The sequence below is a fragment of the Esox lucius genome, chromosome 15 (genome assembly GCF_011004845.1).
Source record: "Esox lucius isolate fEsoLuc1 chromosome 15, fEsoLuc1.pri, whole genome shotgun sequence".
Taxonomy (NCBI): Eukaryota; Metazoa; Chordata; class Actinopteri; order Esociformes; family Esocidae; genus Esox; species Esox lucius.
This window is the reverse complement of record NC_047583.1, coordinates 27,670,045-27,693,927: the sequence shown is the minus strand read 5'-3', so window position 1 is coordinate 27,693,927 and position 23,883 is coordinate 27,670,045. Positions and strand designations below refer to the sequence as shown.

Genomic DNA, 23,883 nt, shown 5'->3' with positions numbered 1-23,883 from the left:
GGCCCAAACCACCGTTTTACAGAGACGAAACTTGCGCCTCAGACTGCCACTCATAGTTCCCACACTCGGGGTGTGTGGTGTGTTTAGCGGTGGGGACTGGGCGTGCTCTCTGAGGATTGGATCGTCAAGTCAACTGCACGTCTTCAGTTCAGATGTTTGGGTTTAGCCAGCTCATGTAGTAAAACATGGCTACCCCAGCCACCACAACAAACACCCCACCATATGTAGGCTGTTTGGGGAATGCCACCAAAGTGCCGGGGTGTCTGCTGGCATCACCGACTGTGCCACCAACAGATTGATGACACCAGGGAGATGAAGAAGGACACCCGAGAGGCACTGAGATGGAGCCATGAAGAGGGGAGAGATGAGAACATAGGATGAGATGGAGGCACAGCCTGGGAGTGAGAGGAAGAATGGACCAGTGAACAGTATGGAACAGAGAAAAATTAGGAAGACGATTACCAGTCAAAGAGATGGACTGAAAAATAGACAAAGAAATCAAGAGAGTGAGAGTGTGTGAGAGTGAAATAGAGAGGAGGTGGTGACTGCATCGTTGGATGGGGATCTGCCTGTAAGCACAATGATGCAGCACAGATTGTACTGATGAGTCAGCTGGGTCCTGATATAACCAACCTCTCCCTGTTCTCCTCTCTCTGTTCTCCTTCTCTATCTGTTCTCTCTCTGTTGTCCATTTCTCCCTATTCTTTCTCTCTTCTCCTTCTCTCCCTGTTTGTTAAAGAGCACATCTTTAATTGGCTGCTGAATTCCAAGCTCTCAGATTATTACCTTGGCCTGTCTCTCGGGCCTGTCTCTCGGGCCTGTCTCTCGGGCCTGTCTCTCGGGCCTGTCTCTCGGGCCTGTCTCTCGGGCCTGTCTCTCGGGCCTGTCTCTCGGGCCTGTCTCCCGGCATCTTTATTGCTAGATTTAACACATCCTCTTCGAATTATTTATTTTGTAGCCTTCCTAATAATTTTTTTATTTGAGTCGTTAAGGATTCTACACAGAGGCACTGTGTAGAATCCTGCCTGTAACTTTTACTAAATGCTACACAATGATACGACGTATCTCCTTCCCTTTCTAAACATGACTGGAATAGTATTAGCTAGTCCACATAGAAAATTAGCAGTTTTGTGGTGGTAGGGTAGTACTGCCAGTCTTAAGCAAGTGTATATACACTACCGTTCAAAAGTTTGGGATCACATATATTATCCCGTAAAATAACATAAAAATGTCTTGTATAGACATTGTTAATCGAAACGGCTTATTTTCAATGGAATATCTACATAGGCGTACAGAGGCCCATTATCAGCAACCATCCCTCCTGTGTTCCAATGGCACGTTGTTTGCTAATCCATGTTTATCATTTTAAAAGCCTAATTGATCAGTAGAAAACCCTTCTGTGATCATTAGCACTGGTGAAAACTGTTATGCTGATTAAAGAAGCCATGAAACGGTCCTTCTTTTGACTAGTTGATTATCTTCAGCATCAGCATTTGTGTATTGGATTACATGCTAATAATGGTCAGAAACCAATAATTTCTGAAACTTGTAGATCTATTCTTGTTCTGAGGATTAAGGCTATACCATGTGAGAAATTGCCAAGAAACTGATGAGTTCATAGCATGATGTGTGCTACCCCCTTCATAGAGCAGTGCAAACTGACTCTAACCAGAATAAAAAGAGGAGTGGGAGGCCCCAGTGCACAACTGAGGAAGAGGACAAATACATTAGTGTCTAGTTGGAGAAACCGATGCCAGGTCCTCAACTGGCAGCATCATTAAATAGTACTTGGATTTGTACTTGTGTAGTAAATTGTACTTGCATTTGCCTTTATTGCACACCTATACATCCCACTTGTAACATACTACTTGCAATTTATTCTCTCTCTGACACTGCTTTGCAAAGTCTGATAAGGATGTTTTCAGTTTCTACATATACACTCACCTAAAGGATTATTAGGAACATCTGTTCAATTTCTCATTAATGCAATTATCTAATCAACCAATCACATGGCAGTTGCTTCAATGCATTTAGGGGTGTGGTCCTGGTCAAGACAATCTCCTGAACTCCAAACTGAATGTCAGAATGGGAAAGAAAGGTGATTTAAGCAATTTTGAGCATGGCATGGTTGTTGGTGCCAGACGGGCCGGTCTGAGTATTTCACAATCTGCTCAGTTACTGGGATTTTCACGCACAAGAATGGTGTGAAAAGGGAAAAACATCCAGTATGCGGTAGTCCTGTGGGCGAAAATGCCTTGTTGATGCTAGAGGTCAGAGGAGAATGGGCCGACTGATTTAAGCTGATAGAAGAGCAACTTTGACTGACACAACCACTCATTACAACCGAGGTATGCAGCAGATCATTTGTGAAGCCACAACACACACAACCTTGAGGCAGACGGGCTGCAACAGCAGAAGACCCCACCGGGTACCACTCATCTCCACTACAAATAGGAAAAAGAGGCAACAATTTGCACGAGGTCACCAAAATTGGACAGTTGAAGACTGGAAGAATGTTGCCTGGTCTGATGAGTCTCGATTTCTGTTGAGACATTCAGATGGTAGAGTCAGAATTTGGCGTAAACAGAATGAGAACATGGATTCCATCATGCCTTGTTACCACTGTGCAGGCTGGTGGTGTAATGGTGTGGGGGATGTTTTCTTGGCACACTTTAGGCCCCTTAGTGCCAATTGGGCATTGTTTAAATGCCACGGCCTACCTGAGCATTGTTTCTGACCAGGTCCATCCCTTTATGACTACCATGTACCCATCCTCTGATGGCTACTTCCAGCAGGATAATGCACCATGTCACAAAGCTTGAATCATTTCAAATTGGTTTCTTGAACATGACAATGAGTTCACTGTACTGAAATGGCCCCCACAGTCACCAGATCTCAACCCAATAGAGCATCTTTGGGATGTGGTGGAACGGGAGCTTCGTGCCCTGGATGTGCATCCCACAAATCTCCATCAACTGCAAGATGCTATCCTATCAATATGGGCCAACATTTCTAAAGAATGCTTTCAGAACCTTGTTGAATCAATGCCACATAGAATTAAGGCAGTTCTGAAGGCGAAAGGGGGTCAAACACAGTATTAGTATGGTGTTCCTAATAATCCTTTAGGTGAGTGTATACACCTACCGCTGGAACCTCATTGCTGCTATCCCTGCATTTCTGTTGGAAATGCACCTTAATTTGGAATTTCGAATTGCCACATTTAGAATTGCCATTTGCACTTGAATTTGCTTTCATTGCACATCTATACATCCCACTTCTAACATACGTTATACTTAATTCTTGTACATTTTCTTCCCATTTAATTGTACTGTGCTTGTACCGTTCAATGACAAAGTTTAATCTAATCTAGTAAAACACCAGTCTCAATGTCGACCGTGAAGGGTTTACTCTAGGATGCTGGACTTTTCTTTTGAAAAAAATACAATTTGTAAATGATACAGAGTTTTGAACGGTTGTGTAAATAGACCCAAAATCAATGTGAGCTAATAGACAGACAGGCAAGAAAGTTTCAATGTGGAATATCTCAGGCACTGGGAACAATTATCTTGATTTATTTTGTTGATATATTGACTGAAATTATTTCCTGCAGACGTCTTCTGTTGATAGATCAAAATCTTTACTGTACATTTGTAATTCACTGAGAATAAAATCACTAACCAATTTTTTAAAAATCACCAACCAATTACGGACTGGATTCAAACTCACCGAAAATCTAAGTAAACAATTGAAATCTTAGGCTGGCTGTTCCAACTACTCATAATGTGACTCAGAAGTGTGAAAGGCCCCCACATACATGTATGCACTCACGACAACGTTTAGATAAGCTATTGATGAGACGGCAGATGGTGTCCTACCTGGATCAGGGCATACGTGAGCTCCTGGACAGTTTGTGGCGCTACTGCATAACATCCCAGAGGTTCTCAATTGGATTCAGGTCTGTGGAACGTGAGGGCCAGTCAATGGCTTCAATGCCTTTGTCATCCAGGAACTGCCTACACACTCTGGCCACATGAGGCTGGGCATTGTTCTGTACCAGGAGGAACCCAGGGCCCACTGCACCAGAGTAAAGACTGATGATGGGTCTGAGTATTTCCTCCCGGTAAATAACAGTAGTCATGGTACCATTGGCTAGCATATGGAGGTCTGTGCGATCTTCCAAGTATATGCCTCCCCAATCATGCTGGATGATGTTGCAGGCAGCATTACATTCACCATCATGTGTATAGTGTGATCTTGGTCTCATCTGTGAAGAGAACGGTATGCCAATGGCGGACCTGCCAATTCTGGTGTTGTCTGGCCAAAGCCAATCCAGCTGCACAGGCTGTGAGCACGGGTCCCACTAGAGGACGTCAGGCCCTCATGCCACCCTAACAGTTCTGTGGCCACTGCCTGCAAAACCATTCAGTTTTTGGAGGTTGTCTTGCTGTTGCCTCTCCAGTGCACCTGTTTTCATTTTCACCGAAACGGGTGACATTGATTCACAATCGCTTATGCTTCCTAACTAAACAGATTGATATCCCTGAAGTTTAATTGACTTGATACTGTGATGATTACGTGTTCCCAAAATTTCTTTAAGCAGTGTATTTTTCACATTGTAGAATTATAGTGAATATATCAAAACTAGTAAAATTACCCAATGGAATCATTTAGGTGTGTTTAAATAAATCAAAATAATTGTATATTTTAGACTCTTCGAAGGATCCACACTTTGCCTTGATGACAGCTTTGCACACTTGGCATTCACTCTACCAGCTTCATGAGGTGGTCTCCTGGAATGCATTTTAGTTAATCGGTGTGCCTTGTTGAAAGTTATTTTGTGGAATTTATTTCCTCCTTAATGGGTCAGGTTGAGTATACAGAGGGTGAAATCCATTATGGTTGTACTGTAGTACTCAGAGTTATTTTACTTTTCAGTTAACGCCTTTTGCTTTGGCATGCTAGATTTCGTCACAACCAATATGGACTAGTGATGGAGGTTCATTTCTGACTGAACTCATATTTTTGAGTTTTTCAGTGAAAAGAACACATCTTTTGACTGATCTTTAATTTTAGTCCGTAATGCCTAGACCACCCCATGACCCACTGCTGGCAAACAAAACTGAATATTCACGTCATGATTCTACATTCAAGCTGCTTGTTCAGAATAATATGCTATTGCTGACATTATAGACTTGTTACTTTGTGGCTCAAATACATGTAATGCAGTTAAAACGAGATGGACTTCCAGCTTCAACACATTTTGATTGCTTGACAGCTGCAAAGTAATATGCTCAGTTCACAAACTGCAGGGTGTTACTAAAAATAATGTTCACGAACTGCACATCACCAATATGGCTTTTGGGAGGTTTCCCCTGCCTTATGATCTGTGTCTCACATTAGTTCAGGGAGAGAGTGGGGTGTTGATCTGCGGTATACTTTTTATATTATCTGCTTTGATGCCAATGAACCAAGCTCATTTTGTGTCTAGCATGCCATGGATTGTGAGAGAGTTTGTTTTTTGTAGAATGATCTCTGATTTGAACTTTTTAGATGGCATGTTATAGGCTTGGTGAACTACACTATAATCTGTGTCCTCCCTTGCACGGTTTGCCCAATCGTTCTGCCTCTTGTCGCCTCATTTTTTAAATTCTGATTGCTTAGGGCATAGCTCAGGACCAGAATGCTTCACATTATTTCTTGACCAAAGTATAAAACCTGGAAATATTTAAATGTTTGTTTTTGTATGTTGCGCTGATGTGACCAATTAAAAATATATGTTGAAAATGTTTATTCTCATCAGCGATGGGGGAGTTACTGTTTCCTGAAATAACAAAAAATGTGACAGGTCTACATTTTAAGATCTCTGAAGGCAGTCAGATAAAAAGCTGTCTTAAAGGGCCAGTGTTATGTTTTTATTCACACTTGAACTTGCAAGTTGGCCAATAAGCAGAGAGATGCCTATGTACTAGTTTGTAGTCTATCTCTATGGTAATAAAAAACAATGTAACAGGATTTCTTTCTTCATTCAATTCTATTTACACTCACTATTTGGACCTTGGTTTTACAGACCAAGTACAAAATCATTAATTAATGTCAATCTTTTTTTGAGGGAACATAGCAGTTGGGTGTTTGCTTGTCTATTGCTCTCAAACAGTCCTATTTGGTTTAACTCCCAGAGTGGAAGCAGCTTCCCTTCTCCTGTCACAGAAGCTGGAGTGCAACTCTAACCTCCCTCCAATCCGTTTAGACTCTCTGAATACCATTCATCTTCCCCCTCTCCTTACCTACATGTCTCTCACTATCTCTTTTTTTAAACTGTCTTGCTCCACCTTTGTCTTCTATTCTGTCTTCTAGCTTTCTATCCCTCTACCTATCTGTCCCCCTCTCTCCCTCTCTCTACTTCTCTCTACCTCTCTCTACCTCCCTCTGTGGAATGTGGTGTGGTGTGTCGTCCTTCCTTGTAGCAGCGATACTTCCTCCTCTCATAGGCTTGCTGCTCACCTTACCTGCTTTGGCTCCGCTCAGTCTCGCCTCCCACAATCAGCCCCAGAGGCGGACACCCCTGCTCCCCTCTCTTCTCCATCGCCCCTCCCTTCTCCCTCCCTCTGTAGGCTCTGTGTTGTATGATATTGGCCTTTTCATATGATTCCACAGTGTAAACATAAAGGTTTAACTCTTAACATGGATTTTGTTTTGCATGTGGACTGTTTTCATCTTTCTGTGCATGACGGTGATATTAACAAAAGTGTTACAGAAAATATACATTTGTCACATTCCTGGCCACCACAATTAATTTCTAGTGTACATATGAAACAGCAACCATGGATTTATAACAAAATCAGTGCAGATTATATTATCCAGAATATATAATGATGAAATGTGTGAGTTGGGTTTGGAGTATTTTAAGTATCCACACTTTGCCTTGATGACAGCTTTGCACACTTGGCATTCACTCTACCAGCTTCATGAGGTGGTCTCCTGGAATGCATTTTAGTTAATCGGTGTGCCTTGTTGAAAGTTATCTTCACAACATGCTAAGACTACGGACTACAACAATTTAGTGACAAATTACATTTACGTAAATATGTGAATACAGTGTTGGATATACACATGCAATGCCAATGTTTCACACTCACAAAGCTTGGCGATAAGTTAGTAATATTTGTATCTTTAGGGCACCAGGGCTAGGTAGCTGGCTAGCTTGCCTGATTAGTATTGTTTTGTTTTTTTAAGAACAGAAGTTTGATCGAAATAGTACAAATGTACGAATCAATCCTGAAAAATATGGGGGAAAAAAGTTGACCCACCTATAATGCCACACAATTATGTATTTTATTTTTATATTTATTTATTTATACTCGTTAAAAGGCTTTTTTGACATGTCGGATGCTGTTATAGGACAACTCCAGAAAAACAACATCCAATAGCTACATTGTTTTGAAAGTCATGGAAAGTTGCATGCTAACAATGTACTTGGGCCAGCCAGTGCAACTTAATATTAAACCACAGGTAATTGGGTTGGGGAAAACATGTTGCATATTGAATCAATCTGTTTGTGTCACAGAGAGTTAGTGTCCCCATACTGTAAATCCTTGCTATTTTAAACAACAGGGAATGTACTTTCACCTTCGTTACCATTCACTGTCTCTGTGACAGAGACAGTGAATGGTGGAACATCCATTTTTAACAGTTTATACTTGCAAATAACATATATCCAACAAGTCTTGGTACAACTTTTATCTAGATGACCCTATTGTAGCTTTAAACGTAGCTTCATGCAAAATGTAAGAATTTTTTTTAGAACATTTTCATTATAATGAAACAAAATATAAAACAATGTTTTTGGTGGATCTTATTCAAACTAAGTAAAAATCTGGAAACATTTGAAGTTCCCTCTTGTCTACCATGGGAACTTAAGTGTTTTTATGTGTTTTTGTGACTCTAGATAGTATTTCAGCCAACTAGATGCAAGCTAGCTAGTTTGGCAATCTAGCTCACTTGATACAACTTACATTAAAGTTTTGTCCAGTTTTTTTGCCGGACCGCGTAAGCGGTGCCGGCCAAGAAGAGCAAATGTCTCTTACTGAGTGATCCACTGACCGAGTGTGTGACAGACCGAACTTGTGAGTGAGTGACCCACCGACTGACCGATCCACCCACCCTTGTTAAATAGCGTGGTTAGAGATGCGGACCTGCAATCAACAGGTCCCACGTTCGAATCTCATCATGGAGGATGAATTGCACTTTTTGACATCTTAGACATTTAGTGCGGAATTATGTATATATTTCTCCTCTGTCGTGTGCCTATTATGTTAGTATCTAGGTTGATAGTGCAGCATTCTGCCCAAACAATGTGCACGCTAGGGATGGGCACGAATAGTCGAATACCTGAAATGTATTTAGTGTATTCAATTAACCCCCATTTTTTAAAAACGATATGTATTTTTTTGGTTGAAATAAATAGACTTGAATGTTATTTTTCTAAATACTTCCCATCAAAAAATGTTACATATGACAATATACCATGACATTTAAAAAAGTTATACCGTTTTAAGTCGTTTTTATAACATGCGCTCCTTCACACGTGTTTGTTGTCTACGTTCCTCAATCAAAGCGGTAGTGGTTCGATCGGGCCCAGTCAGTCGGAATAACGCAGTGTATACTTCTTAGCTTCTCTACACTCTTCCATCCAATAATCTCAATGTTGTGTGCTGCTTAATATTGTTTTCTAGTTCTGTAGTTTTGCGTGTCAACCACACGGCTTCCTCCATACACGCAGTCGCTTTGTTAGTCACACAAACGATCATTTAGCCGATGTTACATGAGAACAACACCCTGTCCTTCGCGCGTTATGTAGCGCTCGTGTGGTATGGTAGTTTTTAAAACCACGTATTTCGGTTAACCGAATACTATTCGAATAACAACCCACTATTCGGATAGTACAATATGGTCCAATGTACATCCCTAGTGCACCCATTCACACAAATATTTTCTGGATATAGTCGGGTGGTCTCCAGAAACCAGGTATGTTAGCCAAATTAATGTGACTACAGTCACACAGCTGATAAGTATTGGGACTTTAATTCCCCAATACTTATGGAGGGCACTATATATCTTACAGCCACACAGCTGCTACATGCGCACTGATGTCAAACATGGAAATAGGTGACCATGTTTATGTGCTCTGATATTGAGGTTATCGATTTCTGCATTGGTTATTACATAAAGTGTTGATATGAGGAATTGATCTCACTACAGTTACCGGTGCCTTGTTTAAAGGGTGACAGAATAGCACAGGTTATCATGTCATATACCAGGGATTCCCAACCTAGGGGATGCGTCTCTACGAAATGGGATGCCTGGGCTTCCTGGAGGGTCAGTGGGCCAAAGACATTATATATTCTATTCTCCAGTTTCAAAGGACGTGTGATGAGTAGGCCTAATTCGATTTATTGTTTTAATCGTATTATATTATAGTCCCTGTTGAAATTATCTCACTCATAATGCAAACATCTACATAATTTCACTATTTTGATCGTTGTAGAAGTATACTGAATTACACCAACTTGGCCATGCAGCACACTCTCAAAACTCACTTTCGCTTTTGGTTGACCAATTTACAAAAGCTTGAAAAAGTTAATGTTTGGATCTTTAAAAGAATGCAAGAAAGCTATATAGATGGTTATATGGTTCCGTACCCTGTTTAGTGCTTTTCTTCAACAAAGATTAAGTGGATTGAATCATGAAATTACTTAGGCATTTTGCTTGCCCCTGGATGCCATTGGAGAAGGTTGTGTGGCTTTTCCATTTGACCAAAATAAATTCTGCTATTTATAATGCACTTTTGTATGCACCCAAAATAATGTCTGTTGCATGAATGTGATCAAGTAATATCATTTCACTATTACTGCTGATATTTTATGGACAAATTTCAGAGATTCTACCTTTAACACCAGAGCAGAACTACACAACTAAACATTACTGTCAGTAACCCCTTCTTACAAACCAGTTAACTATTCTGTTGAAAATTATTTTTTTACTTGAGAATAAGAATATTGAAGTTATCACAAACTAGTCCAGTGGTATTCAAATATGGCCCTAAAAAGCCAGATCCACTCCATTTTTCCAATCAACGACCTAATCAGGGACTTAGCCTTCTGTCCTACCTCATCATTAATCGCACCCACCTGGTGTCCCCCGTCTAAATAAGACTCTGATGAAGACATGGAGTGGAACTGACTTTGAGGGCCGGGTTTGAATACCACTGATCAGTCCCTCCCTTATCCAACCCTTGGTCCATACAACCACACTCCATTCACTCATTCACCCTCTGTCTTTGCGCATGCTCACACACAACCACGGGCTAATGTCCGTCTTTTTGCTTTAAGGATGGGCTGGAGGCCATGCAGCAGTTTTGATTAATAATAGGCTTTTGGGGGCTCCCGCCTTTGTCACACATTCATTTTCTTTGGCTGGACCCTGATTTTTGTCATTTAATATTGTGTTTTAAAAATATAAATAAAAAAAATAGGAAGACTGAGTTAAAATACATAGTTGGACGGTTAGAGTGTTTGTATTTATTTTTATTTTTATCTTCACATCAGGATTCTTCTCTTTCATACCCTTTGTTTTTGTTGTAATTGATTTTGACAGGTTTAAAGAGCTTAGGGTGAAGAGTAACATCAAGGATTCTCAAAGGCTCTGTCAGACTGGAGTAAATAGCTACGTTTCCACTTAATGATTTTACAATCTCATATCAACCTGCATTTCTGCTTAACCATCAACAGTTTTGCTTATTAGTTTAAGAAACCAATTTCGGGTATTTATTTGCAGCTTCTGCCTGGAGCTAAACTACGTAATTTAATTTAAATAAGTCGGACCAATGTTTTACCTTCTGGTAACTTTATGTCACTAACCGCCCTGTCTGTCTTTCTGTTAAGGTTGTTCTGGAATGTATTCTAAAGAAGGACCTGGTCTACAACAAGGTCAATCCCATATTCCACCATTGGAGGATCAATGAGAAAAAGTTTGGCCTGACCTTCCAGAGTCCTGCTGACGCCAGGGCGTTTGACAGAGGGATCCGCCGAGCCATCGAGGACATGAACCAAGGTGGGGACCCTGGAGACTTATTCAACACGATTTTACCTACATTTTATGTACAGTTTTTCTGTACAAAGAATACATTGTTTTGACTAAATCAGCTGAAAATATATACGCAAGTATGATTGCTATATGATGGATGGTCCATCATATCTTTAATGTTTCTCATTGAAATATTGTAGCTGGCTACATTTTAGTATGTTTTTCTTCAATTTAATAGAGCCTTTTAACAGTACACATCCGCCTGAGTGCTGCCTGTTGATCGAATGCCTGTTTGTAAATGCAGGGATTTATTGGCCAAGACTAGAGATACTTTATCAGTGTAGAGATGTGCTACTCAATCACAGCATTAGTCCCTTAACATTCATGATTTGGAACAAACCCTGACCAAATTCAAGCGTTTGAAATGATGTTGTTTTGATCTGGGTTTAGTAAACAACCCAATACATTTCCTGCATTTTTTATTTCCCTTTTCACAATCTAGAGGCTCCTTGTCTCTGCCTGTATGTTTGTATATATTATTGTGTGTGCTGGTCTGTTTGCATCTGTTTCTGGTTTTGACTGTATGGTGATTGGTCTTTGCCTGTGGCATTTAATGGTTGACCTGCTGCCTGTTCTCCTGGTGGTAGATGCATAGCGTTGATTAGCTGTGATGACTTCCCCTGCTCACTCACCCATGACTGCCCCTACTATGTTATCTGTACCAGCTGTGGAGTTGATAAGGGCATCACTTCCTGTAAGGACTGCGAACCTTGTGTGCAGATAGTCGAGGTAGAGAATATGAGCACACAGATGCTAGAGCTAGTGACGTTAGGAATTTGAAGAATAACTTGCACTCAAATCAACCTACAATATGTCATTGTTTTTAGACACGTTAATGTTAAGACCTTACTGGATAAGCTTTTTGTTGATTAAAACTAGACTAGTTAGGTTAACTTGATAAGCTAAAACTGGACTAGATAGGATAACCGGGTTGTTGATGAGTGGGTGCTGGACATGCTAGAATAGGTTAGGCTAGGTTAAGATGGTTGTTTCTGTGTGTAATCTCTAGCTAGGTTAAGATGGTTGTTACTGTGTGTAGTCTGTAGATAGGTTAACCTGGTTGTTGATGGTTGGATGCTGGACAAGCTACTAGCTAATTGATCCTGGTTGTTTATGGGTGGAAGGCGGATTAGGTTAACCTGGTTGTTGATGGGTGGAACTGGATTAGCTAGGTTAACCTGGTTGTTGATGGGTGGAAGCTTGTCTAGTTAGGTTAACCTGGTTGTTGATGGGTGGAAACTGGTCTAGCTAGGTTAACCTGGTTGTTGATGGGTGGAAGCTGGATTAGGTTAACCTGGTTGTTGATGGGTGGAACTTGACTGACCTGGGAATTGATGGGTCCAAGCTAGTCTAGCTACTGTAATTTGGTTATTGATGGGAAGAAGCTGATCTAGTTAGGTTAACCTGGTTATTGATGGATAGAAGCTGATCTGTATTGGTAAACCTGGTGAATATTGCACATGCCTCTGCATTTGGTCTAGTTGTCTCTCATGGCCGTATAATATTCCTTTCCTCTGTATTCCACTAGTGTTGTGTAATGCCTCTTCAACACAGGCAGGTTCCTCTGTATTCCTGTTGCATTGCTCTACTGTCGGACATGTGTGTACAAGTGTATCTGTCTTAGTGTGTTTTAAGTGTGTGTGTGTGTGTGTGTGTCAGCCTTGCAGTCTTCTTGTTGCCATGGCAACGGTGGGCACATGGCTCAGGCAGTTCCGTGGCCCAGCACTGGCACAGTTGTGCTGCAGGAAGTCTCTGCCTCATCGTGCTACAGACAGCCCGCGTCTCACTCCAGCACTTACTGACAGGCAGACAGACAAATAGATACCAGGACACCGTTGAATACTCCCGCAGTTTTGTTGTGCAATGTTTCAATGCAAGCGTCTTTCCTAAACCAGAGGCAGAGAATAACACAGAGCAGTGTGCATACAGTAGGACAGACAGGCCTGGTTTCTCCTACTGCTTGCCTGGCTTGTTTGAAATGAGGTCTTGGTGATCCTAATTAAGTGAACTGGGACTCTTAAAAGAGCCCCCTGATGCCTCAGGTACAAACAGTTTTTTTTCTTCTTCCATCCCAGTGGAATCTCTGTTTTCTACCGTAGTTGACAACATTTAACTTGGGACACACTTTCCCTTCCCAAGATTTCTTGAAAGGTTGCAGTTAGACAAGATGGTGCTGTAAGCCTCATACATGTTTGACAGTACAGTTACTTCGGTTTTCTGTGATGTCTACATGCTTGAAACTCATCCGCGTGCCATTTTTGGATTAAGACATGTCTTTTTTGTCTCAGCATGCGCTTATATAAGCACAGGCTAGCTTTCATTTCCCCATTTAATGGGGATGACGAGTATAAGTCTGGGCCTAGCATACCTCCCTGAACGGCTTCCTTTTGTCACCAGTGGCATCTAAGCCTGGGGACATGTGGTATTTTAGGGACTTCTGACATATGGAGACTTGGTAGACGTCTTGAGCTGCCTCTCTCTAAGCCTCTGTAGCTCATTCGTCTGTCTATGTAGCTCATGTCCCTCTATAGTTACATGTGTACGTTTCTGATAATATTACATTTTCTGTTTTCCAGGCTTTCCTGCATTTGGCGACTCGGACTCTCTTGAAGATGGTTTACAGGTGAGTCCTGGGACTAGGGCTCCTAAATGATCTGCGCATGTGAATTTATTTGAAAGCACTATGGTTTCCTGTAGGACTGACTTGATTTCTCTTCTCATTTGTGTAGTGTGCGTTTCAGTTCTCTTGCATGTGCTTGATTCCAGGAAGCTGGCTGAGGGAAATCTGAGCAGTGGCTCAACCTAACATTCTATCCCAGTTCTGTTACAGGCTCTTTTGTCTTGTTTCCTGACAGTTGTCTTTAGGGTTTGGGTGTCTTTGAACAGCCTGGGCCTTCCATTACCTTTTACTGTTGAGGAGTTGTTGAATGTGCCTATGGCTTATGTGTCCATATCTGTCACGCATTCATAACTGATACCTGGGAACCGAGTTGAATAAAAATAAAGGTTATCGTCCAACTTGACTTTTTTCCAAATCATCTTTGTGGGTTATCTGAAACCACTTGTATTTTCTCATGTTCCCCGTCTATCGATAGATCAAGTTATGCTCAGACATATTGTGTTGGTGAGCTGAGGAAGAAATTATGTCTTGGTCCTCTCACAAGCTACTGAACTGTTTTTTTTTTTTTATGTGTGGTTAGCAAGCTTTTCAGTCTCATCAAGACATTAGCTGGTATTGGCTTGATTTCCCTTTAGATATGGAGTGTTGTAGAAACATCACTGCCCCTTGCCCTAGTTTTTACTTATACCAGAAATAGGTGTGTTGTACACTGAACAAAATATACATGTGATTTAGAAAAGTTTATTTAGTTACTGTTCGTGTAAGGATATGAATCATTGAATTCAAGTAATTAGGCATCTATGGATTTCACATGACTTGTAATACAAGTACACATTTGATGGTCACATACCTTGAAAGAAAATGCAAGGGCATCAGTCAGACACAGATCAGCCTGAAACAGTTTTTGTCAGTTTGTGCAGAAGTCAATTGGTTGTGAAATCCCACAGTTTCATTTGCTGTCTGACTGACAGGCCTCAGACGATCGTGCAGGTGAAGCCGGATGTAAAGGTCCTTAGCTGGTGTGGTTACATGTGGTCTGCGGTTTTGAGGCTAGTTGGGCAAACTGCCAAATCCTCTAAAAGACCGTTTGAGGTGTCTTATGGAAGAGTTAAATTATTTGGCAACCGCTCTGGGGGACTGTCCTGCTGTCAACCTGCTAATTACATGCTCCCTTAACACCTGTGACTTCTGGGGCATTGTTTTTACGGTGGCCTTTTATTGTCCCCTGAACAAGATGCACCTGTGTAATGGACATTGGGTTTATAAAGCTTCTTATATGGGCTTATAGATTATTTTGGCAAAGAGGAAAAGCTCACTAATAGGTATATAAATGTGTTGAAAAGCTTTTGGTGCATATGCAACATTTCTTGGATGGTGTCTGTAATTTTAGATGTATGTTTCTGATCCATGTGTGTAGGGTTAATGAAACCTCTTAACAAATGCCATTGTGTTAGATGACCTGCCTATCCAATTATTGCCCAGTATGACCTGCCTATCCTTCTTTTCCCAATATCTGTGGGTTTTGTGTCCGAAACTGACCTGATGGATGGCCACAGTCACCTTTGATCCCTCACTACCTTACCTCATTCACCGAGTGGAGTGTAGAAGGTCAGAGGGCGTGAAAGGGAGGGGGGATCTGTTCCTGTTCCTGCGGCAGAGCAGCTTTAAGGAATCAACCATACAGGAAGTCCAATGGCACTGCTGTTGCTAAGCAGCAGAGGAGCAGGCGGGCGGGTGGGGGGGTGGTGGGGGAGGGTTCAGTGAGTGAGCAACCGAGGGTGTCGCCATGGTGATTTGGCATCGGAGTGTTGCGGTTGGAGACCTGGGCTACACCGAGAAACTGTGAGGCTAGTCACTCTCACACCGAGCCATGCAACCCGTGAGACGGAGAGCTAACTAATGCTTGACTCAAACACCACCACACAATGTGTGACATTAGCCCTTCGTAACTTGACACGATCTAGTCTTTGCTTTGAGCTGTGCTACGTCAGAGCATTTGACTCAATTGACGACAACTGTGTGCAGACTAAAAAAACTAGTAGATGTGTTTGGTTTTGTTCAGAATCTGTTCCTCATCGACGAACTAACGTCAGTCGATTTAGTTGAAAGTGACCTTGTACTGTAGCCCAGCTGAAAGCCAGGGGAAGAGCCACTTGGACATACAGTGGGGAGAACATGTATTTGATACACTGCCGATTTTGCAGGTGACGTAATCTAAAACGAAAATCCAGAAAATCACATTGTATGATTTTTAAGTAATTAATTAGCATTTTATTGCATGACATAAGTATTTGATACATCAGAAAAGCAGAACTTAATATTTGGTACATGAACCTTTGTTTGCAATTACAGAGCTCATACATTTCCTGTAGTTCTTGACCAGGTTTGCACACACTGCAACAGGGATTTTGGCCCACTCCTCCATACAGACCTTCTCCAGATCCTTCAGGTTTCGGGGCTGTCGGTGGGCAATACAGACTTTGAGCTCCCTCCAAAGATTGTCTATTGGGTTCAGGTCTGGAGAATGGCTAGTTCACTCCAGGACCTTGAGATGCTTCTTACGGAGCCACTCCTTAGTTGCCCTGGCTGTGTGTTTCGGGTCGTTGTCATGCTGGAAGACCCAGCCACGACCCATCTTCAATGCTCTTACTGAGGGAAGGAGGTTGTTGGCCAAGATCTCGCAATACATGGCCCCCTCCATCCTCCCCTCAATACGGTGCAGTCGTCCTGTCCCCTTTGCAGAAAAGCATCTCCAAAGAATGATCTATCCACCTCCATGCTTCACGGTTGGGATGGTGTTCTTGGGGTTGTACTCATTCCTCTTCTTCCTCCAAACACAGCGAGTGGAGTTTAGACCAAAAAGCTCTATTTTTGTCTCATCAGACCTCATGGCCTTCTTCCATTCTTCCTCTGGATCATCCAGATGGTCACTGGCAAACTTCAGACGGGCCTGGACATGCACTGGCTTGAGCAGGGGGACCTTGCGTGCGCTGCAGGATTTTAATCCATGACGGCGTAGTGTGTTACTAATGGTTTTCTTTGAGACTGTGGTTCCAGCTCTCTTCAGGTCATTGACCAGGTCCTGCTGTGTAGTTCTGTGCTGATCCCTCACCTTCCTCATGATCATTGATGCCCCACGAGGTGAGATCTTGCATGGAGCCCCAGACCATCTTGAACTTCTTCCATGTTCTAATAATTGCGCCAAAAGTTGTTGCCTTCTCACCAAGCTGCTTGCCTATTGTCCTGTAGCCCATCCCAGCCTTGTGCAGGTCTACAATTTTATCCCTGATGTCCTTACACAGCTCTCTGGTCTTGGCCCTTGTGGAGAGGTTGGAGTCTGAGTGTGTAGACAGGTGTCTTTTATACAGGTAACTAGTTCAAACAGGTGCAGTTAATACAGGTAATGAGTGGAGAACAGGAGGGCTTCTTAAAGAAAAACGAACAGGTCTGTGAGAGCTGGAATCCTTACTGGTTGGTAGGTGATCAAATACTTATGTCATGCAATAAAATGCTAATTAATTATTGAATCATACAATGTGATTTTCTGGATTTTTGTTTTAGATTCCGTCTCTCACATTTGAAGTGTACCTATGATAAAAATGACTTGCTTTGTAAGTAGGACAACCTGCAAAATCGGGAGTGTATCAAATACTTGTTCTCCCCACTTTGAAGACCCGTTTAGACCTTTATTGTATTTAGCCTAGTCATTTTCTGTATGAGCTGGACTGGAAATGGAACAAGTGTTTTGGGGTGTCTGAGTTCACCCCCCTTCCACTCCTCTATCCAGCCAGATCTCTTGGTATCTGGATCTTTTTACTCCCCAGTCCAGATGTGTGTGTGCACCCATTTGGTTTGTTTGTGTGTGTGTGTGGCATTATCAACCCACATCCTGCCCAGCAGGTTTCTGCGCCCCTACCAGCAGACCACAGCCCTCTTTTCACTGTGACAGCTCACACCCGCTGCCCGTCACACCCACCCACACACACACACCTGACATGTGATTACACATTCTAAGGATGGCATACTGTACAAATGGCCTGGATTCGCTCTCTCGTCGCCATTTTCACACCTTATCGATGCAGAAGCGCTCTCAGAATCCACCTAAATGCAGGTGTGTAAGAATGCAACACAACAGTCGTGACCTCAGCTGGGGCGAACGGTGGGCAGTGGGGGGATAAACCCAAATGGATGAAGAAGAGGCGACTTCTGTTTGTGCTTGTTAGCAAACAAAGTTTCTGGTGCAGCAAAGTGCTTGAGAGAAGATGGGTGGTGTAGTCCAGGAGAGATTAGAAAACCCAACTCCAAATCTGGGTTAAAGCCCCTGTACAATTAGTGTAGAGCAGGGCTTAGCGGCATTACAAGGATGAACGCTAAAGATGAGTCATCGTTGTCCGTAATGCCGAGGAACTCGTCGTGCACGATCCCACGTTCTCTCCCTCTCCTCCCGCTCTCTCAAAACCACGTCTGAGCCCTTTTGGTTTTTGGTAGGTTACTCTGTGAAACGCCGTGAACACGCGGTGTTGTCGTACAGGCTCCAGACCTGTGTCCTTAACATCCAGCCCTGTGGGCTTTCCAGGGCTGCCAGTTTCCCTGTGTGTCCCTGGGAGGGCGGAAGCACGTGGAGCTCCGATGTTGGTCCCGCGCCATCAGCCGTCTCCCCCTCAACATCTCTGGGGTCAGATCGGAACCAGATTGGCCCCCACACATGCCTTTGAATGCTGGGGCTCAGCCCAGTGCTTTAAAAGGAAGCACAAGTCTGGTTCCCATTTCATCCCCCTAACCCACCCTCCCTCCCCCCCTCTCTCTCTCTCTTTCTCACACACACACACACACACACACACAGCTGTCATCTGGCTTTTTAAGTTCTGTGCTGCATTTCTCCAGCTGGAGCTGGTTTCTGACATTCCCTCGGCAGACTCGTTGGCTGTGCTGTGTCTCTCGCACACGCATCTAGACACACGATCACGTATACACATGGTACACACTTGTTTTTTTTTTCCCTGTTCTGTTCTTTCTCTCTTCACTCCTCTCCATATTTTGTCATTCCTGCTCAGGCGTCTAACACCGAGCGTGACGTGCGCACATGTGCACACAGACAGACAGACAGACAGACACAGCGTTTTAGCATGCAGAGAAGAAAAAAGACACTGTGTTAGCAGTCTGAGAGAGAGAGGTAGAAAAAAAAAGAAAGAAAAGAGAGGGAAAAAATAAGTCAAAGGAAGCATCTCTTAGCAACCACAGGACAGTAATTACTGTAGCAGCAGCTGGGAGCAAACCAGATTTCCGCTGTGCGTTAAAACACTGGCGTGGGCTACTTTACACACGGCACTGACTAACCAGAGCCAGCAGCCTCCTCCACACGCAGAGAGGGGGGAGGGAGTTAGGAAGAGACCGACAGAGAGAGATACACGCACGCACAGAAATGTGTCCACTGGCAGGTTTTTCATCTGCTCAAGAAAATTATTCAGTCCCCTCCAGAACGTTCTTCAGTCCCCTCCAGAACGTTCTTCAGTCCCCTCCAGAACGTTCTTCAGTCCGCTCCCGAGCCTTCGCCTGTCCGCTCCCAAGCGTTCGCCTTTCCTCTCCTCCAGATCGTTTTTTTCTCCTCTCCTCCAGAATGTTAATATTCTACTCCAAAACATTCTGCCTCTCCTGCTAGAGTTCAGAGCTGATAGTCCGTTGTTTGCACATACAAGGCAGGTGTGTATTTGTATCTGAACGTCACTATCTCAGTTCTTAATATTACTTTAGCTTTGCAGTTGACTAGAGCTATTCAATCATGTTTGTGGACGCTTCTGGATTGTCTTTTGAGCCCCACACTTTAAAACAACAACCAAAAACTCTCTCGATAGAGGACACGTTTTGCATTAAAGAAGAGCAAGTGTTCTGCTCTGGAGTGCTGAATTCCTGTATTTGGCACCGGCCACAAGGTTAGAAGTAGCTATGTGTTTATCAGAGCGATGTTTGTAGATCTCACACAAATATAACTGCCTGTGGGAACACATGGGAGGCTGATAGGAACTCTGAGTTCTTAACAGAAGGAGCTTGAGTCATCTCCCAGGCAGGCGAACAGGGCCAAATGGAATGTCTGAGCCCCATCTAGTGGCCAAATGTGGTGGGCAAAACGGACATTGGCATCTTGCATAAATCCGTGGTATTCTTCTATTTTGTAGCTGGAAGTGTAATAAACATTCCACGTGAACTAAAGAGGAGAAGTGATAAATTATGTATTTAATGTTGATTTGGCCAATGTCCGTTTTTGTTTTGCAGCCCCTGTGTGAGGAGCCGCCCTCCATTTGTAGTCCGGTGAAGGAGCCGTTTTCCCCGCTGAGTGTCCACAGTGTGGTGTCCACTGAGCCCTGCCGGGGCTGCTACGTCCGTACTCAGCCCTTTGACGAGTTCCCGTCCAGCAACCGCCGCTACCTGCCTCCACAGGTCAGAACCAAATATGCCCACATCCACTGTACAGTTGTCTGTATTTAGCCCTTAACTGTTGTTGGAGACAAAAGCTTGTTATTAATAAGACCTAATATATATTATAACATGGAAGGTCAGTGAAGATCACACAAGACGCATACTAAAAAGACGTTGCAATATCTGTTCTCCTTATGCCCGGAATGAACAATCTGACAAAGTAACCATACTTTTCCACCAGGTGGCCTTCAAGTCCACGCGTCACGTGAGCTTTCACATGGACGAGGAGGAGATTGTCCGGATCAACCCTCGCAAGGACGTTTTGATCCGCGGCTACGAGGACTACCGCCACCCCATCATGTGGAAGCAGGAGGCGGAACGGGACGACCAAGACTTCCCAACCACCTTCCACAAACTGGACAACAAGAAGTGCGAGTACCTCTTCCCGGAGGGTCCAGGAATGGAGTCCCACTCGGGGCCAGGCGGTATGGGCTTGGGTACAGGACTGGGGCTAGGCCTGGGTAAAGACTCTTCCATCAAAACCCAGCCCTCACCGCTGCTCAAGTCCAAAAAAGGCCGGCGGCGGCGGGAAGACGGCGAGCGCTCGCGCTGCATCTACTGCCGTGAGATGTTCAACCATGAGGACAACCGGCGGGGCCAGTGCCAGGACGCCCCGGACCCCATCAAGCAGTGCATCCATAAAGTCAGCTGCATGCTGTGTGCCGAGAGCATGCTCTACCACTGCATGTCCGACTCGGAGGGAGACTTCTCGGACCCCTGTTCGTGCGACACGGCCGACGAGCAGTTCTGCCTGCGCTGGCTGGCCCTGGTGGCTCTGTCCTTTATGGCGCCCTGTATGTGTTGCTATCTGCCGCTGAGATTCTGCCACTACTGCGGAGAGGCCTGCCGCTGCTGCGGGGGCAAGCACAAGGCCGCCGGGTGAGGGCTCGTCTGGGACCATCCACCCACAACACAGCTAGCTAACACAGGAAAGCGGAAAAATGCCGGTTCTTAAAATGACGGCGTCCTTGTTTTTCATTCACCTCAGAGGGGGTGACATGTTGTTGACCCCAGGCGCTTGGAGGTCTTTTGGAGACGTTTGAGTTTGTGTCCTCCGATGCAGAGAGCGGCGAAAGACGAAACCTGGCGTTTGACGGGCTCTGGGCCAGAAGTTGAGTACGGGAAGCCTAATGCGAGGAGGTGTTGAGATTAACAGACATGGCGATATTACTAAATACACACACACTGACTCCCACTCGTACAATACACCCAACTACCAGGCTATCATGTCAGACTCTACCCTACAAGTAATGTGTAACTTTATGAAGGAATAACAAACAACAAGAAAAAAAGAAAACAAAACAATTGTCCGTAAAGAAAACATACTTAGTATATGAGTATGCTAAAAGGGATATGTTGTTGCTTTTTTGTGAATTTACAGTTGGGTAACAGTGGCCTTTCCTTAATGAGCATTTGCTGATAACATAATTTAGAGAAAGTGCACTAGGTTTTCTTTTTACCCCCACTCCAACCCACGCACCCACCCTTAAAGGTAAAATTCACACAATTCTAGTGGTATATTAACCATAACACCATATTGTTGTCAAGTAATTTATCAGTTCAGAACTTTTTTTGTGGTGGATCTGTAAATGTTTCCATATTTTTCCTATTCATCAAATATTTAACAAAATTCGGTAACACCTTTATCTTCTGATGGTACAGTCTGACATAGATTTTGATGATGAAACAATGTTTTCTTTGTTTTGGTAAGGCGGTTTGGACCACTTGATTGCATTCCAATATAAAGGGATTGATTCCATGAGCAAGGAAAACATGGTCATACATCTTCTATCCCCCTAAGTCAAGAATTAATGTTCAGTACTTCATGAATCACCGTACGTGAGACCAATATGTCAAAATTCCACATACTTTACCAGATCTGTTGGCTTAATGGTGAAACTGGTTTTTTTTCTTCCTCTTTTGGTTTTGAAGAAGCTGAAATTTTGCTCAACCAGCAAGTTTTTCTGTTTAATTTGGGTAGAGGGTCTTAAGTGGTCGTTTGTTTAACAAGGCACTTAAATTTGTTTTTTTGGGGTGAAAATCCTTTTTATTGAATTAGTTGGCAACTAGAAATCACTAACTGAAACCCCAGATTAGTGTGAGGAAAAACCCACCTTGAAAGCACTGGTCTCCAAGCTTTGGTTACAGCACCATCTCCAAAAGTTCTGTATGTGTCCCTTTTTGATTGATGCATTTGTAAGGATGATTGAAATGTACTGCTGATATTAGGTCATTTTGCAGCTTGTTCATGGTAACTCCTAGCATACATTACATAACATTTGCCCAGCTGTGAATGAATGGGTGCATTGTTTTAAATGTCACAATGTAATCTAGATATAGGTTATTATAGCATAAGAGTGAGTGAATGTATGTGCATAGTTCTTCATATGCATAGTTTTTCACATGCATAGATCTTCACACAGAGATGTCAACACAGTGATCATAGAAACTGATGTTGACTAAATAACTTGACCTTTTTCAAATCTATATTTCACTCAGAGGAACATGGCCTGGATTGTATCCTGTGACTATATTCTGACCCCCAGTTGAATACTTTTGTACTTCATCTCAAATGACAATATTATTGCCACACAACGGAATCAACTGTTGATTTTAGAATTAGTGGGCAAAGCACTTAACTCTTAATTGCTCCTAGAATTCGCTCAGGTTAAGAGAAACTGCTAAAAAAAAATAACTGATGTAAAGAAGTTGGTTTCTTTGAACATTTTAGACACATTTGTTTATCATAAGTAATCGAAAAACCGCCCCCCCGACCAGACAAGTCTATCATTAAAACCTTTGTGACATAGCCAATCGATATTCACACCACCCCCGGGCCACAGCTCCAGAATAGGATGTAATCATTCAGTCTTGTCTCCCGACTTGATGGCGGGAGTCAACTTCTTCCAAATCACACCCTCTTGTCCAACGCATGGCACCAACCGACACTTGTTATTTCTATGCAAACTCGCGAGACTCATGGGAAAGACATAGAGAAAACGAATGGGAAACGCACAGACTTCTCCACACTGAGTCGGTGACAGGACACTTTAATAGCGCTGAGTAGACATTACCAGGTACCAACTCCAAACTCCTGTAAATAAGTAACACTATATTTAAATGCCAAATAATAATCCCATTTTGTTTTTGGACATTAAATGATAGAGCTGTATTTATCACTGCTGTCAGCATATACTGTAGCTTCAATTGACAGCATTATGTACATAGGTCACCTTTTAGTATTGTTTCACATTGAAAAGTAGAGGGCGTTCATGATGGAAATGACTATTGAGCTTTTAATAGAGTTTCTTTCTAGTTTTGTACGGAGTAAAGAAGGCAGACTAGAGTGCTAACACGGTACAGTAGTGACTGTCCACTTATTTGAAAGTTTGATATATATATATATATATATATGTGTGTGTATATATATAGGTGTGTGTGTGTGTGTGTGTGTGTGTGTGTGTGTGTGTGTGTGTATATATGTATGTATATGTATATATGTGTATGTATGTATATATGTATGTGTGTATATATATACACACATACATATATATACACATACATATGTGTGTGTGTGTGTGTGTGTGTGTGTGTGTGTGTGTGTGTGTGTGTGTGTGTGTGTGTATGTATATATACACACACATAAA

General features: G+C 42.9%; 1 protein-coding gene across 1 annotated transcript in view; it reads left to right on the top strand.

Annotated features, from left to right (window-relative positions):
* The window catches only part of spred1 (sprouty related EVH1 domain containing 1), a 58,116-nt gene extending 36,588 nt beyond the window's left edge, over window positions 1–21,528 (top strand). Inside the window, exons 3-6 of the mRNA XM_010878703.4 lie at window positions 10,941–11,109; window positions 13,719–13,765; window positions 20,033–20,197; window positions 20,418–21,528. Coding sequence (XP_010877005.1) covers window positions 10,941–11,109; window positions 13,719–13,765; window positions 20,033–20,197; window positions 20,418–21,119 — 1,083 coding nt within the window. The 3' untranslated portion in view covers window positions 21,120–21,528. The remainder of the gene's footprint in view (window positions 1–10,940; window positions 11,110–13,718; window positions 13,766–20,032; window positions 20,198–20,417) is intronic.
* The last annotated feature ends 2,355 nt before the right edge of the window (window positions 21,529–23,883 follow it).